Below are 14,417 nucleotides of genomic sequence, written 5' to 3'. Positions count from 1 at the left end.
AGATTTCATGTTGGTATGGACATGAGGTGAAAGGGTAGGCTTAGATTGCTGGCTGAAATGTAATGTGAATTAACCGAGTTCAGCCTTCTGTTCTAAAAAGCCTCAGTATTATTAATCTGTAAAATGAGAATATGACAATATCTACTAAGAAAAAAACCTATTCCTTTCCTAGAAAGCTATTGTGTAGAACCAAATGTACCAGTTTGTAAGAACTTATAAATAAAGATAACTTTAAAAAAGGACTTTATTTTTATTTATTTATTTGACAGAGAGAGAGAGAGTGCACAAGTATGCAGAGACACAGGCAGAGGGAGAGGGAGAAGCAGGATCTCTGCTTAGCCGGGAGCCCAATGTGGGGCTTGATCCCAGGGCCCTGGGATCATGACCTGAGCCCAAGGCAGCTGCTTAACCAACTGAGCCAACCAGGTTCCTCTAAAGATAACTTTTACAGAGTTGTTCAAGGTAATGAAAAACAAAAATAAAAACAGGAACAAAGAAACCCAACTCTGTGTGTGTGTGTGTGTATGAGGACGTACATTGGTACATATCTACATAGCTTTATGCAGTACATAAAGGCCGGGAGAGGGTGAGGGGCCGCGCACCTGCTAATGGAGACTGGGGCCCCTAGCGGGAAGGTGGGAGGTGCTTAGCGTGGCCTCCCAGGGTTGCCCTCGGCCCACTGGCACCGGGACTGCAGAGTGCTGGCCCACCTGACAGGCTCCCAGACTCCAGGCCTGGTCCTGCTCTACGGTTGTGCATGGAGATGCCACCTGGGGCACTGGCTGGTGACAGGGTCCCCGTGCTATTGAGGTGGGCGGGCAAAGCGGGCACGACAGCAAGGCTCCCGCCTAAGCAGCCCTGAAGACTGTGACCAGAGTGCAACCTGTCGAGCTGGAACACTCCAGAAGGCCCAGCAGCCAGGACCCCACTCGGGGCTGTACTACTCCACTTGGGCTGGAGGACAGCTTGTGGGCTTGGGGAGCCTTCCTGGGGCTGGTGGGAGTTCGGGTCTGACCCCACAGCACAGTGAGGGGCGGCAGCGGCATTTCACATTTCTGGATCTACTTTTCTCCTCATACCTGCACGGCAGGGACGTAAAATTTTCCAGAATATCAGCCGCTTGGGTGGCCTAGTGCAGATCTGTGGAAGGAAGGAGGGATGGGGCGAGGATGAACACCATCCCCCAGGAGCTGGCAGGAGAAGGAAGGAGGGATCAAAGGGGGATAGACACTGTCCCCCAGAGCTGGTAAGAGGAGGAAGGAGGGATGGACACCATCCCCAGGGAGCTGGCAGGAGAAGGAAGGAGGGACGGGGGGTGGTGGGGTGACAGACAGGATCCTGCAGAGCTAGTGAGAGAAGGAAGGATGGATGGGGGTGGGGATGGACACCATCTCCCAGGAGCTGGTAGGAGAAAGAAGGAGGGACAGAGGGGGGACAGACACTATTTCCCAGGAGCTGGTGGGAGAAGGAAGGGGGGTGATGGATACCATTCCCAGGGAGCTAGCAGAAGGAAGGAGGAATGGAGGGGGGACAGACACCATCCTGCAGAGCTGGTGGCAGAAGGAAGGAGGGACAGAGAGGGGGCAGAAACCATCCCGCAGAGCTGGTAGGAGAAGTGGCCTGAGGTCAGCATCTGCAGCCACGTGGTCCCTTGTCGGTGACCGTGGTGGAGAGATTCGGGTGCCCAGGGTCTCAGGAGCCTGGCCCACCACACGCTGTCCAGAGCGGTCTGCTGTCTGGCTTGAAACCCCCACTGATCCTATTTGCCACTTTCCAGATCTTGAACCCACCGTTTTCCCCCAACAGGCACCAACAGCCAGGGGCACCGTGTCTCACCAGAGACCCATTCTGTCCCCACAGGGAGGACTATCACGTACAGTGGATCCTTCCGACTGCCGGAGAATGGCACCCACACCTTCCCAGACTCCCTGGAGCAGGCCAACACGATGGTGGACGTGTGCTCGGGGTTTTGTTCCCAGAAGGTAAGGGCACCTGTGATGTGTGCGCGTGTGCCGTGCGCTGCATGGGGCAGGAGCCCAGGTCAGATGCAGGTTTGGGATGGCCGTGTGGTCTGTGCTTGCGTGGGCACCCCAGGCTGGCCGGGATGCTGTCTGCTGGGCCGCGAGGCTGGAAGGATTGTGCCTTTCCCGATGGCAGGTGTCATACTGACTGGGTTTGTTAGTGGGACGTGCTGGCTCAGGCTTGGGGAGAGTGGACGGCTTATCAGTTGTGCCGATGGACAGGGATGGGCACTGAACCTGGCGTCAGGGCCGTGGTCACACGTGTGCCTTTGTCTCAGCCGGGGCTCGGAGATGATTCTGCAGAGGGCGGGCGGGGTGCAGAGGTCTCTGTCCCGGTCTCGTGAGGGAGCTCTAGGTGGGACACGGTGGTCAAGGCCAGGTGGAGCTGGTAAGCAACGGGACCCCCAGAGTGCTGAGGTCTGGGGTGCAGTCCAGTGGCCCACATGTGGGCCCCGGGGCATGGCAGTAGGCGGAGGTCAGGGCTGCTCCCATGTGCTGGGGACTGTGACCGGAGGCCAGGTAAGAGGATGGGTCTAGGACGGGAGCGTCCTGGTGATGGTGGCGCATATGTCCTCGTTCATCCAGCGGCAGCCACACCCCTCGCCACGTAGGAAGTCACTCTGCCCTCCTAATGGCCATGTCTGGCGGGTGCTGGGACATGCTGTGATTGTAGCTGAGGAAACGGAAGCGGAGAAGGTCACAAATGCTGTCCAAGGTCACCCATCCCCTACATGGGGGAGCTGGGATTTGGACCCAGGCAGGCCCCCTGGTTCTGACCCCACTGGTGCCTCAGAGCTACAGGAAGTGGGCTTCTGGGGATGCCGGGGAGCCTGCCCTACCTGGTGCCTCTTGAGATGCGCCTACTGGGCCGAGACAGAGCCTTTCCTGCACTTTCCAGCCCAAGCAGCAGCCTTTGGAGTGGGTCTTTGTGGCTCTAGCATTTCGGGGTATCTGGGGTGTCCTTGGGGGCTCACAGCATCCGGCTGAGGCCCGCATTCCCATGCTCCGCATGTGGGAGCAGAGCTGTGAGTGGAAGGCTGTGTGCACCTGCTACACGCGGCCCTCCCAGGTCTTCTGCACACCTGCACACCGCAGCCCTGGGAGTGCCCACTGCCATCGCCAGTCCAAGGAGCTCACCTGCACCAGACCTGGTGGCTCCATCTGCAAACCTGGAGGTGCCCCACGTGCCGGCTGACCCACTTTACCCTCCTGGTGCTCCGAGGGGGACACGCTGCCCCCCACATGCTGCCTGAGCCAGAGGGGGTCGTGGCCGTGGAAGCAGGCACCAGTCCTGTCCAGATGGTGCCGCGGTTCCTGCTGAGCGGCATCTGGGGAGGGGACGGGCAGCTCCTGTTCCTCGCCCGGTGGGTCGGGCTCAGGGACCGCTCTGTCCTGGCACTGGCAGCACTTTCCCCAACTTGGGCTCCCTTGCGCAGACATCCTGGTGTTTACGTGACCCCTCCCCCGCTGTGGAGCACCTCTGTGGTTTTCAGTGTTCTGCTTTGGTGAGCAAGGCCACAGTGACTTCATGGACCCCCACCGCGGAGCCAAGGCTGGGGTCGGGCTGGGCTTCTTGAGGACTGGTCTGGGTCGCGTGCCATCGGGGGTGTTTGTGGCCCCAGAGGTGACGTCTCCACCATGGTTTGTGGGTTGGTCCCAATGGTTCAGGAACGTCATGATGTGGCCGGACAGAAGGACACACAGGGCACCATCAGTGCCATGACCGTCTGACCACCGGTGCGGGGCTCAGCCGATGTCATGTGTGTCTGAGCACAGAGAAGCCATCTGGTCTGATATTCTGCGGCCATAGGGACAGACCTGCCCTGTCTCCATGCCTGGACCTGGGATGGCAGACATGGGGCCGGCAAAGGGCTCCAGCACCGTGGGCAGATGAGCTGCCGGCCCCTGACGCTTCCACAGGGATCCTGCATGCGGCTGGAGGTCCCCTCTCCCTGCACCTGCTCCTGCTCCTGGTCTGTCGGAGGGTGAGAATGAAGGGAGACAAGTGTGAGCTCTTCCTATAGATGACTGATGACTCGGGCGGGTCTTCTCAGGCTTTCCCGTGGTGCTGACCCGGCTCGCTCCCTGCACCATGGCTGCTCTGCCGGACCCACCTGGGTCCCGGCAGGTGCAGGCTGTCCCGGGATGGGCAGGGGCGCTGCCTCTGCAGCCGGCCAGCGGTGGGGCAGTGAGTGTCTGGGTTTTGTGAATTAACCATCTGGACCTTGGGAGGTTTTTCCCTTTGCTAAAATGTTCGCCGGTCCTGTCTGCTGGTGACGACCTAGCACAGCCTTGGGGTTCTCTCACGATTTTGGCCATAAACCTGTCGACATTACACCGTGTGTGTCTTCAGAGAAAATTTATTGTGTTCTGGGGGTGGATGTCTATAAAGGTAACACATATATATTTTAGAAAATTTGGAAAACGTGAAATTAAATTAGAACTCACCAGTGACGTTACCGCATCAGAGAAAACCACCAATGGCATTTAACATCTTTAGGTCTTTTGTTCGAAGGGTATGTTGCCAGAATTCGAATCTTTAACGTTGAATCATTCGGGGCATGTGGGTGGCTCAGCTGGTTGAGCGTCCGACTCTTAGCTCAGCTCAGCTCATGGTCTCAGGGTCGTGAGATCGAGTCCTGCCTCGGGCTCTGTGCTGGGCATGGAGGCTGCTTAAAGAAAAAAAAAAAAGGAATCTCTCCTTCCGTTTTCCTTTGTTCCACGTGTCCCTTGTGGCATGAGACCCCCCTCCTGCCCACTCTGGGCTCTTTCTTCGCAGTTACAAGCCATGCTGCCATGAACATTCCTGAAGGTCAAGCTTTCAAGGGGCTCATAATGCTCTCCTCACGTCATCACATGTGGAATCACTGGTGTGAGGGACTCGCGTGTCTCCTGTGTCACTTGTGAGACTTCAGGTGTGTTTCCACAAGCGAGTCACGGGGCCTCATTCCAAAGACAGTGGAAGGTGGCTTCAGAGTCTGTGATCTGGGTGTGTGTCCCTGTGCAGACACGTCCTTGCCTTGTGGTCCTGGCCATTCTCGTGGCCCTGAACCGTGGCATTCTCACTGATTGTCAACGATACCATTCGAAGCTGTGGGTTTCCATGGCAGAGGGGAGCGTGAGCTGGTCCTGGCTCTGGGGCTGCCTCCTCGACCACACAACTCCTACTTTGCAGCCCGACGGCAGGGGCGTCCTGTCGGCAGAAGACACGAGCTCAGTGATGGGCTCTGCGGACCGGCTGTGGTTGACCGTGATGCCTGCCCTCCACGCCCATCCCAGCAGCCACCACCCCCAGGCACCTTCTTTCCTTCTGGGTGTGCATGTCCAGAGCAGCCTTGGAGTGAAGGGAGGCAGGAGATTGGTGAAGGCAAGCTCCGTGCTGGTTTGCAGATACCACCAAAAACCCCCTATTTTCAAGAGTGTGTCCATGGAGTTGAGTGTGGTCTTGGGCAGAGCCCCGGGCTGCTTCTGCCCCCGATTGGTCTCACGATTTGAAGTCTTGGGCTTCTCGGCACCTGCCTCCTCGCCTCAGTTTGCCCTCCTGAAGCCCAAAGTTCTCATCTCTGACGTTTTTGTGATTCTCTATAATTCTGGGTACCGACCACAAGAAAGGCACTCAAGGAGGACAGAGATAGACAGGCCTGCTGGGACGTCCACAACCTGACCTGTGGCCACGACCGTGCCTTTGCAGGGGGGTTCCCGGGACGGGAAGGCCCAGCCGCTGCTGCCATGACCCAGCACCAAACTGAATCACTGTGCATATAGCAGCCACCAGGCCCAGCCTCTGGACGCAGTTCCGGGTGGATACCTGTCCCCCCGCCCTGTCCCCCTATGCCCCTCTGATGGAAATGGTCCCACAGCTGTGTCCCCGTCCTGCCTCCCCTTCTCCAAATGTTGAGAAGATGGTGGGGGTGGGGGGAGCAGGGAATCTGGCAGAGAAAGTTTCATCAATATTTAATTGTTATGGAAATCATGTCCTAGAAATCCCCAAGGGGCTGGAAATTGTCCTGTGTTTTCAGAATCCAGTTCTGTTCTGTTGTAAATAAAACCGCATTACTGTCCGCACTACCCCGTGCTCTGCACATGCCCGGAACTTGATGGTTTCATCCACTCGAGGAAGTGGAGGGGCTCGGGTCGCTAATGGGGTGTGACCCCCACCAGGGGTGACCACTGGTAGAGGGACACTTCCTTCTAGGACCCGATCCTGCCGATGCTCTTGAGGACACAGCAGACAGAGCCAAGACATGTGGGGCAAACGGATGCCCCCTGGTGTGTCTGCACGTGGACCACAGCTGCAGGTTCCTCCGCAGGGATCCAGTGTGAGCACACTGATTTCTGAGGGAAGGGAAAGTCCACACCAAGGGATCCTGTTTCCAGGATGTTCTAGGGTAGCTGGACAACCACGGAGTACAAGTCAGAGCCTTGGCTGACTGCAGGAGGAAACAGGACCCAGTGATTCCCACGGGCAGAACCAGAGGTCTCAGCAAAGGGATGGGGTCTTGTGGGGGTGGGAAGGGTGTGGTGGTGTGAACTGGGGTGGCTAGTGAAGGCCTCTCAGGGAAAGGGGCTTGAATAAGTGGGGGAGGTCTAGGGGCAGAACGTTCCAGGCAGAGAGAACAGCAGGTGCAAAGGTCCTGAGCTCTGCGTGTGCCAGTGGTGCATGGCCAAGGGCCGTAAGGACCCCAGTGTAGAAGGTCACCACAACTGCCTGAACAAAGTGCCACAGACAGGGGGCTCATACTTCTTGAGGCTCTGGAAACCAGAAGCCCAAGGTGGAGTGTCACTGGGCTGGTTTTTTCTCAGGCCTTGTGGGCTCACAGATGGGCGTCTTGTGCCTGTGTGTTCATATGGTCGTCTGTGTGTCTGTGTCCGAAACTCTTTTTATGACCACACTAATCGGATTGGCTTGCACCCGCCATGGCCCTATTTTAACTGAATTACATCTTTAGAGACCCCGTCTCTGAATATAGCTGCATCCTGAGGTGGGGGTCAGACATGGGCTTGGGACAGAGACTGCGCGGTACAGAGAGACGGCTGGGGCTCCGCCGGTGCTGCTTCATGGCCCGGTCCAGGTCCCAGCCCTACATGCCAAGGAGGGCCCTGCTGCAGTGCCCAAGGGTGCGGCTTGAGGGGGGCTGGGCTGCTGTGGCCATGGGCGGGTCTGACAGGTGCAGTGGGGGTGGGACTTCTGACCTTCCGGGCATGGGGATCTTGGAGAGGAGCCTCCGGGCAGAGCGTCAAACCCTCAGGTCCCCCAAGCACGGAGGGTAGGGGGCGCTGGCAGTGGAGTCCTGAGAGATGAGAAGGGGCTCACAGACAGGGAAACTGAGGCTCAGAGGTGTCAGGGTCTGTGTCGGTATCTGACAGGCTACACGCCTGCTGCTTCCTCCCTGGTCCCTACACCCAGGAAGCCCAGACACCCTGAGCTACTGCCTCCCCCATCCTCCATCCTCCGAAAATCCCTGTGTCAAGCCTTGTCCAGAAAAAGCATGGGGACCAGGGCTATGGTCCCAGGGAAGAAGACAAGCTGGTGAGGAGGTCGGAGGGAAGCCAGGTCCCCCCCACTTCCAAGCCAGCAGCCGAAGGACTTGTCTGTTTTATAGAGACTAGCATTCTGGATGGGGGCCCCGGGCTGTTTTAGGGCTTTTACCGCATGGGGGGGGGCTCGGTGCTGTAGCAGTGATGGGCATGGGTGGTGGGGGTGCATGGGGGTACGTGATGGAGATACGCAGGGGTGCGTGGTGGGGGTGTGCAGGGGTGTGGTGGGGGTGCGCAGGGTTGCATGGTGGGGGTGTGCAGGTACGTGGTGGAGTGCGCAGGGGTGCATGGTTGGGGTGCGCAGGGGTACGTGGTGGGGTGCGCAGGGGTGCATGGTGGGGGTGCATGGGGGTACGTGATAGAGACATACAGGGGTGCATGGTGCAGGTACACAGGAGTGCGTGGTGGGGTGCACAGGGGGGTGTGGAGGGGTTGTGCAGTGTCAGAACAGTGCAGGGTCTAGGCTTGTGTCCCCATGTGGCAGCTCAGCTCTCAGAGGGATGGGGCCAGGACCCTGGGACCTCTCGGCAGGGGTGCAGCTGCCTATGGGTGTCCAGGAGGAGGAGGGAGGTGGGGAGAGGCTCTGGTGGGGGTGCAGGGCACTGGGGGGCACACGCCTGAGCACAGGAGCACCCCCCCCACAAGCTCTGCATCGCCCCCCCCCATGACTAGGATGGGCCCGGCGACTTTCTGAGTGCGGAGATCCTCACTTTGCCAAGCCACGCTCAGAAAACGCTAGTGATTTTTCTTTTCTTTATTTATTTACGATATTTTTGCTGTGAGGAAAAAATAAAAAGGTCTGTGTGGTGCTATTTCTGGCTCCTGCCTTCCTCCCTGCCACCTCTCCCCCTGCATTTCCATTTGTAAGAGGCAGGGGCAGGCAGGGATGACGGGGCTGGGTACCCAGAGAGCACCCACACGCGCCATGCCCTGCGCTGGGCCTCCCTCATAAGGGACATGTGAAGTGAATTTGATTGCCCGTGTTTGGTGGTGAAGGGCACAGAGGGTCGGCACCTTGCCCAAGGTCGCACAGCACCCAGCGGTCTCCTCTGTGGGGGCAGAGGGAGCAGGGAATGAACCCCACAGAGGCCAGGGAGGCCAGGACCTGGCCTCACCGTGAGGTGCTGCCCTGCCACTAATCCTGGCAGAGCCGGCAGGGACTTCGTGAATGTCTTGGCCTGCACCCCCTCTCCCCCGCAGTTGGGTTGGGCTGGTCTCCTCCCCAGGGAGCCCCAGCGGGAATGCCAGAGGTCCCTTTGGGACTCACGGCTGGTGGGTCCACAATGCAGTATGTGTGCTCACCTGTCCCATCCTGACCCTCGCATGCACTGGCTCCTGCAGACGCCCCTGCCCTGGGTGCCCGGTCCTCCCTGCACTCCCGCCGGCCCCCTAATGTTAGCCCTGGGCCTGGCTCACGCTGACTGTTGTCAGGTACCCAACCCACTCTAAGCCGCTGGGGGCAAAAGTTCCATCCCGTGCACCGAGCCTCCCCTGGGCTTGCATGGGAAGAATGGCCACCGTCCATGTTGACGGGAGCCAGGAGGCCTGGCCCCGGTGGGCACCCCACATGCTTCTCCCCCCTCGCTCCCCAGCAGAAGTTCCCCCTGGCCATCCTGTGGGGCTGGGAGTGCTATTGTGCTTACCCCATGCCTCAGTTCAGCCTCGGGGATGCTGTGGATAGTGCGCTGTGTGGCCAGGAACCCAAGGCACAGAGGCTGGCCCAGTACTGCGAGGTCTACCAGATGCCCGTGCAGGGTAGAGTTCGGCGGCTGGGGCATGAGGTGTGAGGGGCCTTCCCTGCCATATCTGCCGTGTGTGCTCTCCGGGCGTTTGGAGGGACCAGTGCGGCCGCATGCGTCCTGGGGTGGGGAGGGGAGGCCACCACCATCCCTGGAAGCTGGACACGGGGCACACCTGGCCTTTCCCTGAGTCTGGGGACAGAGGTGCTTTGAGGAACAGCAGGAGAGCCGCGAGGCGGGGCCCCACCACCCTCCAGCAGAATCTGGAATGTTCTGTGCTGTGTGGGAAGCCAGGGCTCACTGCCCGGGCCGTGGGAGGCCTCGTCATCCCCGGAGCTCTCTCTGGGCACAGGCCTGGGCGGCCCCCCCCACCCCAAACCTGCCTCGGTTTCCCCATCGATGAAGCAGGAGACTGGGGGCGGTGGGTCCGGGTGGGGCGGTCGGTGGTCAGCCTCTGGCCTTTCAGACACTCGCTGTACAGACCGGCGGTTCCTGCCCACCAAGGCCAAGGTGTTTGTGGCTCTGTCGAGTTTCCTGGGAGCCAGGAACACGTGGGCACGGCACCTCATTGAGCACGCCACTGGCTTCTACACGGGGAGTTACTACTTCGATGGGACCCTGTACAACAAGGGTGAGTGAGGGCCGCGGGGCCTGGAGTCCCGGGGCCGGCCCCCAGCATTGCAAACACATTCCCAGCCCTGCGGCCGGCCCGGGACTCAGGATATCCATCCTGGCGGCTTGCGCTCCCACACTATGACCACTTCCTGAATTTCCCTTCGTTGGCAGAACCCGCAGTAATTCTGTGAGATGTCACCGGCTCATTTGTCTGATTTTCTGGGAGGCCAGAAGTAGCTCCTCAAAACGCTGTGTTTTTGAAGATGGGTGCAAAACCCTCCGGAGTTGTGTGGCCCCTAGTCTCTCCCTGCAGAAGCGAGAGGCCTCCGTGTGCTGAGTAGGACCGAGAACCCCAGCCAAGCCAGGGGCTGTCGGTCTGCCATCAGGTGTCACCTCCATTGCGTCCAGATTCCTGACCAGACTATGGTTTAGGAAGAGAAGCCCAGGTCCACAGCATCCTGAGCTTGGCGGGGGGCTCTGGTCTGGTGGGAGAAGCCGAGAAAGCTGGTCCTTATGCCCTGAGTGTTACCGGCACCCCTAGGGGGGCGGCCGGATGACCTGTTCTGGGGTCCTGCCTGCTGTGGCCTGGTGCCCGTGGAGTCCTGTGGCACAGGCTGCTGGCTACCTGATTGTCTAGAGGACCATAGCCATCTGCACAGCTGGTGGTTTTGGTCTGCAAGTGGCCTGGGGGCCCAGTGGCTGGCGTGGCCACGTGTGATGGCCCTGGGGGTTCCCCCTGTGAGGCTTATGGGACTGGCACGGGGTGGCCACTGGCCTCTGCACCGACCCACCAGTGACATGCATGGGCACCCGGTCTGTCCTGGGCAACTGTGGCCCATGGGACACACAGAGCGGCCGCTGTGGGGACAGCCTACCACACACAGAAGACACTGCAGGTCTTGGGGTGCTGGGGACCCGATCCCAATCCTGATCCCGTGTTTACAGCCCATGGTCTGGCTCCTCTTTCCCTCGTCCCCAGTGCTGGGCAGTAGGAGCCCCGGCAAAGGCTGACAGTTGTTAGGCCTGGGGCAGAGATCTGTTTGAACTGGGTTGGGTTCCAGGAGGCAAACCCGACTCAGAGGAGCCTTGTTTCCCAGCATCAAAGAACCCGGCACTGCCCGCTGCACCTTTGCGGTCCCCCCACCCCCGCTCACGAAGCAGGTTGTGTTGGGGCTTGTCGCTGTCCCCAAGAGCCCAGAAGACACACATGCTCATTTATGGAGCATGGGTCCCCGGCTGGCGGACCCCGGGTCTGTCGGGATATGGCTAGAGTCTAGGTTCTGGGGCACCCCTCCAGGGGTCCTTCTGTGACATCTGGCTGCACACCCTGATCGGCCCCCTACTCCTATTTCCTGGGAGGCGCTGTGCTCCCTGTGACTGCACGTGGAACCCCTCCATCCCCAGCATAAAGGCCACCACTGAACGAGCCCACAGCGTCTTGCTGACCCACGTGTGACTCTGTTTACGGGTGGGGAGGGCTGGGACCCTGCCACAGGACCCCGGGGCCCACTGCTGGGCGGGGGCTGGAAGCCCGGCCTCACAGGGACACCTGCACCAGATGCCCAGAGCCCTGTGCTGCCCTGCAATCCTGGCAGGTGTCCTGCCCACTCTGAACCACGCCTGCGGCCACGACTTCCTCACGGGTTGTTGGTGACGCTCGAGGGAAATTGCCTTGCAGACGCCCACACGCACGTGCTTGCAGGGTCCAGACTTGCGGGGTCTCCTGGAGGTACGCTCAGCTCTGCCTGCTGCCACGGCGGGGTCCATCACCATCCTCAGCGGCCCCCCGTCTTCCCCGCAGGGTTCAAAGGCGAGAAGGACCACTGACGCAGCCGGCACACCATCTTCGAGAAGACCCACGAGAGGGGTCACAGGCAGATTGAGATGTTCGACTCGGCCAACCTGCTGATCAGGAACCCATACAGGTCCCTGGTGGCCGAGTTCAACCGCAAGTGTACCGGGCACCTGGGCTACATGGCTGACCGAAACTGGAAGAGCAAAGATGGGCAGAAGAGGGGTGGGGAGGCCTGGCAGCTCTTCTCCTGTGCAAAGACACCCGTTCCTGGCCTTGCCCGGGCTCGGCCGCTGCCCCCTTGCAGTGTGGCTGGGACACGGGTCCGGGTGGCGAGTGTTGGGATACTGAGCAGTCAGAGGGCAGCAGTGTGGGGCCGTTGGGCAAGCAGGCCCGTCCCCACAGACCCTGTCCCGGCAGATGCCCCCATCGCCTCCAGCCCACCCTGCCCCTTGCTGGCACCCCAGGTGCAGGAGGCTGAGCTCTGGTCCCTCCTTGGCTCCCAGGGGCCTCAGTTTACCCACCCAAGACACCAAGGCAGTCCCTGTCTGAGCGTGGTCATGAAGACCAGGGAAAGCGAAGGGTCCCCACGCCATCCAAGGTGGCAGGATGGTCACAAGCTGTATTTGTTGATATTGACACCATCCCCAGCAAGACAAAAGCCCCAGCACGTCTATATTTGCCAAGATAAGCTCTCATGGATAGATCCTCCCCAAACATTGCGGGCTGCCCGTCAGCGTCATGGGATGGACTGGTCACCCCCACGGGATGTGGTGGGCATCAGGCAGGGACATCGTTCACTTAGCTTCACAGGAAGACCCTGGCAGGTGCTCAGGCTTGCGCGCTTTCTCCCGGGGCCCCTGCTTGTCCCCGTCACCCAGGGCAAGGTGAGTGTGGATCAGGGTCACCCCGTCTCCCACCTGTGAAGAACACCGCTGTGCCGCGTGGGCCACATGGCTCTCCCTGTCCTGGCGTGGGCCCCGCAGGCAGGGCACTCACTGTCCATGAGAGAGGGAACCAGCTCTCTCCACACATGCCACATCTGTCCTTGTGTGTGGCTGCACGGCCACCGAGGCAGACGTGGCCTGGTGACCCAGGCTGGCCCCGAGGTGCTGCTCTTACTGCCTGCGGGTCGTCAGGAGGGCCTGGTCCAAGGGGCCACCTGCCCTGGTCGCCCGCTTCCCTGGCTCCCCGCCCTTAGCACCCAGGAGGTGGGGCCGACCTGCGCGTCTCTCCCCGCAGAGTGGCCAGACTTCGTGTGCATCTACCACATGCTGGACTGGCTGTGGTTTGCAAGCGGCTGCTGGTGGTGCAGTAGGAGGAGCTGCACATGCTGCGGGAGATGGTGGCCTTCCTCAATGTGTCCCTGAGCGAGGAGTGTCTGCTGTGCATGGAGAACAACAAAGAGGGCAGCTTCCGACGGTGTGGCCAGCACCCGCACTACCCTGAGCCCTTCACCCCCGAGATGAGGGCTCTAATCCACGGCTACATCTGGACGGTGGACAAGGCGCTGCACGACCAGGGCGGGGCTGGGACGCCTGCACCGCCTGGACACTGCTCCACGGGGCCGGCTGCCGGACCCGCCACAGGAACCCCGCGCTCACAGACCCACTGCACGTGCCACTGCACGCTTGCGGGGACCCGCTCAGACTTGGGGACCCGCTCGGACTTGGCGACGCCAGCCCGGGTGTGTGCGCTGGGCTCCCGGTGCAGCTCTCCTGCCTCCCGCTGCAGGCTTGCTGGCCGGGGTCCTTGCCCTCTGGTGTGGGGCTGGGCGGGTGTCAGTGCTGTGGGCAGCGAGTACCGCAGCGTGGATGTGGGCTCACGGAGGCTGCTGGACTCTGTGACCCTAAACGGCACATCTGACGCCCTGTGAACATCTGTGGTATGGCCACCAGGCTCCCGGGTCCACAGCCCTGCATCTCCCTTCTCCGTAGACTGGAGGGCAGTGCAGAGTGGAGCCTCCCCCAACCCCATGCTGCACACTGACCTCAGGACCTGCCACAGCTCTGTGCACCCCCCACTACCCAATCCAACGTCAGCACTCCGTGGAGGGGCCCCCTGCCTGGCTTTTTCTTCCCATGTCCTAGAGGCAGGGTGTGGGGCAAGGGGGCGTGGGGCAAGGGGGCATGGGGCAGGGAAGGGCTGGCCTCCAGGAGGGAGCTTGGGGTGCACATGGGGAGACCCAGGAGGGATGCGTCTTGGTATCACTTGGACCGGTGACCCCACCCAATTTGGCCATGTCCCCCATCCACACAACTGTCAAGGGAGGGGCCATGGCCAAACCCTCTGAATTCACACACACCCACCCCCCAACACCCACCCCCTGCTGCCGGATCCCTGGGCCTCGTTGCCACACCCTCTGTCTCTGTGGGAGCCTGCTGTTTTTCTTACACGTTCACCCCAGAAGAAGGGTCCTCATGAGTGCAGTGGGCTGCTGTGTGCTAGCTGGCCGGTGGCTGGGGGGAGCAGTAGGAAAGCTGCCCACCCCAGCTCACAGCCTCAGGGGGCAGAGGAGTGGTGGTCACAGAGGGGAAGAAACCCAGTAGCAGAGGACTGTGCTTGCCATGCAGGTTCAGGGTCACCATACTGGCTGGTCTGGAGGGATCTGTAGAAATTACCCCAGCAGAGCCAAGGGAAGGACCTTGAGGCAGAGAGAACAGTGTGTGCAAAGTCTCGGGGGCTTGGAGAACAGGGGGATGGGCTGTGGGG

The 14,417-nt window shown here is 60.5% G+C and overlaps 1 protein-coding gene across 1 annotated transcript; it reads left to right on the top strand.

The window, feature by feature from the left end:
• Positions 1–757: 757 nt before the first annotated feature.
• Positions 758–13,581, top strand: LOC111152404 (WSC domain-containing protein 1-like). Its single transcript, XM_022510929.1, is given in 7 exon segments — positions 758–785; positions 1,861–1,982; positions 9,155–9,314; positions 9,765–9,929; positions 11,715–11,930; positions 12,948–12,995; positions 12,998–13,581. Coding segments are annotated over 7 exon segments (1,323 nt in total).
• Positions 13,582–14,417: the final 836 nt, after the last annotated feature.

This window comes from Enhydra lutris, unplaced genomic scaffold, assembly GCF_002288905.1.
Source record: "Enhydra lutris kenyoni isolate GAN:26980312 unplaced genomic scaffold, ASM228890v2 scaffoldscaffold28, whole genome shotgun sequence".
Lineage (NCBI taxonomy): Eukaryota > Metazoa > Chordata > Mammalia > Carnivora > Mustelidae > Enhydra > Enhydra lutris.
This window is presented reverse-complemented; position numbering and strand designations above follow the sequence as displayed.